We start from the raw sequence: 2500 nt of genomic DNA, 5'->3' as shown, positions 1-2500 counted from the left end.
AATAAATCTTGAATCCACAAGATCATGAGCGGCTCAACTCTCTCTGACTCTGATAATCCTGATCATCTGACAACAACACTGTAAAACATCACAAAGATCATTTATGTATCTGTGTTACTGACAGTGCTGATGTTTTACAGTGTTGATGATCAGGATTATCAGAGTCAGAGAGAGTTGAGCAGGCTCTAGAATGAATGAAGTGCTGATTATGACTCTTGTTTCAGTGTCTGACGGTGCGAGAGACGCCGGGACACACAGACGGATGCGTGACGTACGTCTCTGAAGACGAGCGCATGGCCTTCACCGGAGACGCTCTGCTCATCCGCGGCTGCGGACGCACCGACTTCCAGCAAGGTCAAACCACACAAACACTTCATATATCCACCCTCGAGGACGATATAGTTTTAGGGTTTATAATAATATTCAGTGCATCAAAAAAAAAAATTCAGTGCAAGCAAAATATAGTGAAAATTCGGTGCAAATTATATTTTCACACTATTTTTCACTAAAAGAAAATAGATTCAATCTTGTACATTTATATGCGCCAATATAACCACACGCAGTCATAAATGGCAATATTTACCTGCCCTTATTGTGAAACTAGTCAAATGACGAGCTGTTTAGAAAACGTAATACCAAAATTAAAAGCAGAATATAATCACTGAAGCTGCAATATATATATATATATATATATATATTGATTATCCATTACATCAGATTACATTAGATTTTTCCTGTGTATTTTGTGTTGTTTTTGCAGTACTTCAAATGTCCACATGATGGCGCCACAGTAACGCTCTGCACCTGTCTTCGTTCAGGTAGTCCTCACAGACTGTATGAGTCTGTCCATAAAAAGATCTTCACTCTGCCGGGGCACTGTTTCGTTTACCCCGCTCACGACTACAAGGGTACGTGATGACACTCGTTTACCGCGATAAACTGTGAGACGCTGTGTATTAAAGGCGTTTTAACACGGGATACTAAAACTGCATAAACCACTGTTTTTTCAGTTTGTTTTTTTTTCAGTCTGACTGTTATAGTCAATTTAACTATTTAGTAAGGTTAATAGTATCTAGGGCCCTATGAAATCTGTTCGATTTTCCCCCCCAAAATTCCGTTTTTTTTTCTCCCAAATTCCATTTTTTTCCATTAAAATTTTTCTGGATTCAGTTTTATTTTTTCCATTTTAATTTTTCTGGACTCCTTTTCAATGCTTAAATTAAATTGTATTAATCAAAAATCATGTCTAATTGACTAAAATCATGAAAATTATACAATTTAACATCAATTTATTAAAAGTTTAACAAGTCCTATGAAATGTTTTATTTTTTCTCACCATCTGTGTTTTATTGCTACCGAATTCTGTTTAAGCATGCCTGATTATTTGAATGCATAAAAACAACTTAATTTATTAAAATGTTTACAATAGCTCTATGACATTTTTTTTTTATTATTATTCTAGGGCTGCCACTAACGACTATTTTTATTTCGATTAATCTATCGACTAATTAATCGATTAATCTAAACGATTCATTTCCCACAAAAACCCAACAATTTTACTTAAGAATATTTTATTAAACTATATTTTATTAGATAGATTGTGTCACAGATTTACTTGTTTTATGTATTTTGGGGAAAAAAACAAACAAACAAAAAATTATTTCCATATACTCTTAAGGACTTTAGTCAGCATAGAAAGACATATTTAATTTGAGGTCCGTTCAATAGGTTGTCCTGTTTTAAGTCACGTGAAATTTGTCTGGACAACATATCCACGTGTTCTAGTCTACTAATAATAACATTATAATCAAAAAACACTTTTTAAAGGAGTATTTACCAGAAATATTATTTACCAGAATTTATTTAGGAGAAAAATTTAAATGTGCAGTATTTCTGAAAAACTTTTATTTTATTTTATTTTTTAAAATAAAATCAATTAATTGGAGATGCTTTTGATTGTTAAAATTTAATGGAACCATTAAAATGGAATCCAGAAAATAATGGAAAACAGAATTTGGTAAAGATAAAACTGTAAAACTCAATTAATTAGACAGGCTTTTTGATTAATAAAATTTAATTTAACCATTAAAACAAATGAAAAATGAAAATGGAAAAAACAGAATTTGGAAATAAAACGGATTTCATAGGGCCCTATAATTATAATAAATTTTTGGAAATAAAACGGATTTCATAGGGCCCTATAATTATAATACATTTTTTTGTGGTAATAAAAATAGATGTAAGTGAACAATAGCCTTTAAAATTACTTAAAATACATATATAATAGCAACGAGGCAATAATAATTAGTTTGAATAAAGTATCAAAAGCAAGAAATCATATGGTTTTATTGAAAAACACTGTTAAAATACATAATGTATTATAAACAATAGCGCTAATGTACATTACGCATTACAACAAAGGCCTGCAGAGGGCGCCAACGGCCTGACGATTGTTTTTACACATTACTGTGCGATCTAATACTTGTTTAATATTGACCAA

General features: G+C 31.6%; 1 protein-coding gene across 1 annotated transcript in view; it reads left to right on the top strand.

Moving 5' to 3' along the window:
• Nucleotides 1–2500, top strand: part of ethe1 (ETHE1 persulfide dioxygenase) — a gene marked incomplete at its 3' end in the record, with an annotated part of 16378 nt that overhangs the window by 12635 nt on the left and 1243 nt on the right. Inside the window, exons 3-5 of the mRNA XM_016533791.1 lie at nt 141–163; nt 225–354; nt 819–908. Of these exons, the coding sequence (XP_016389277.1) occupies nt 141–163; nt 225–354; nt 819–908 (243 nt within the window). The remainder of the gene's footprint in view (nt 1–140; nt 164–224; nt 355–818; nt 909–2500) is intronic.

Source organism: Sinocyclocheilus rhinocerous, unplaced genomic scaffold (assembly GCF_001515625.1).
Source record: "Sinocyclocheilus rhinocerous isolate Xijiao unplaced genomic scaffold, SAMN03320098_v1.1 scaffold4351, whole genome shotgun sequence".
In the NCBI taxonomy this organism is placed as follows: Eukaryota; Metazoa; Chordata; class Actinopteri; order Cypriniformes; family Cyprinidae; genus Sinocyclocheilus; species Sinocyclocheilus rhinocerous.
Note: the sequence above shows the minus strand (reverse complement) of the source record. Positions and strands in the feature narration are given on the sequence as shown.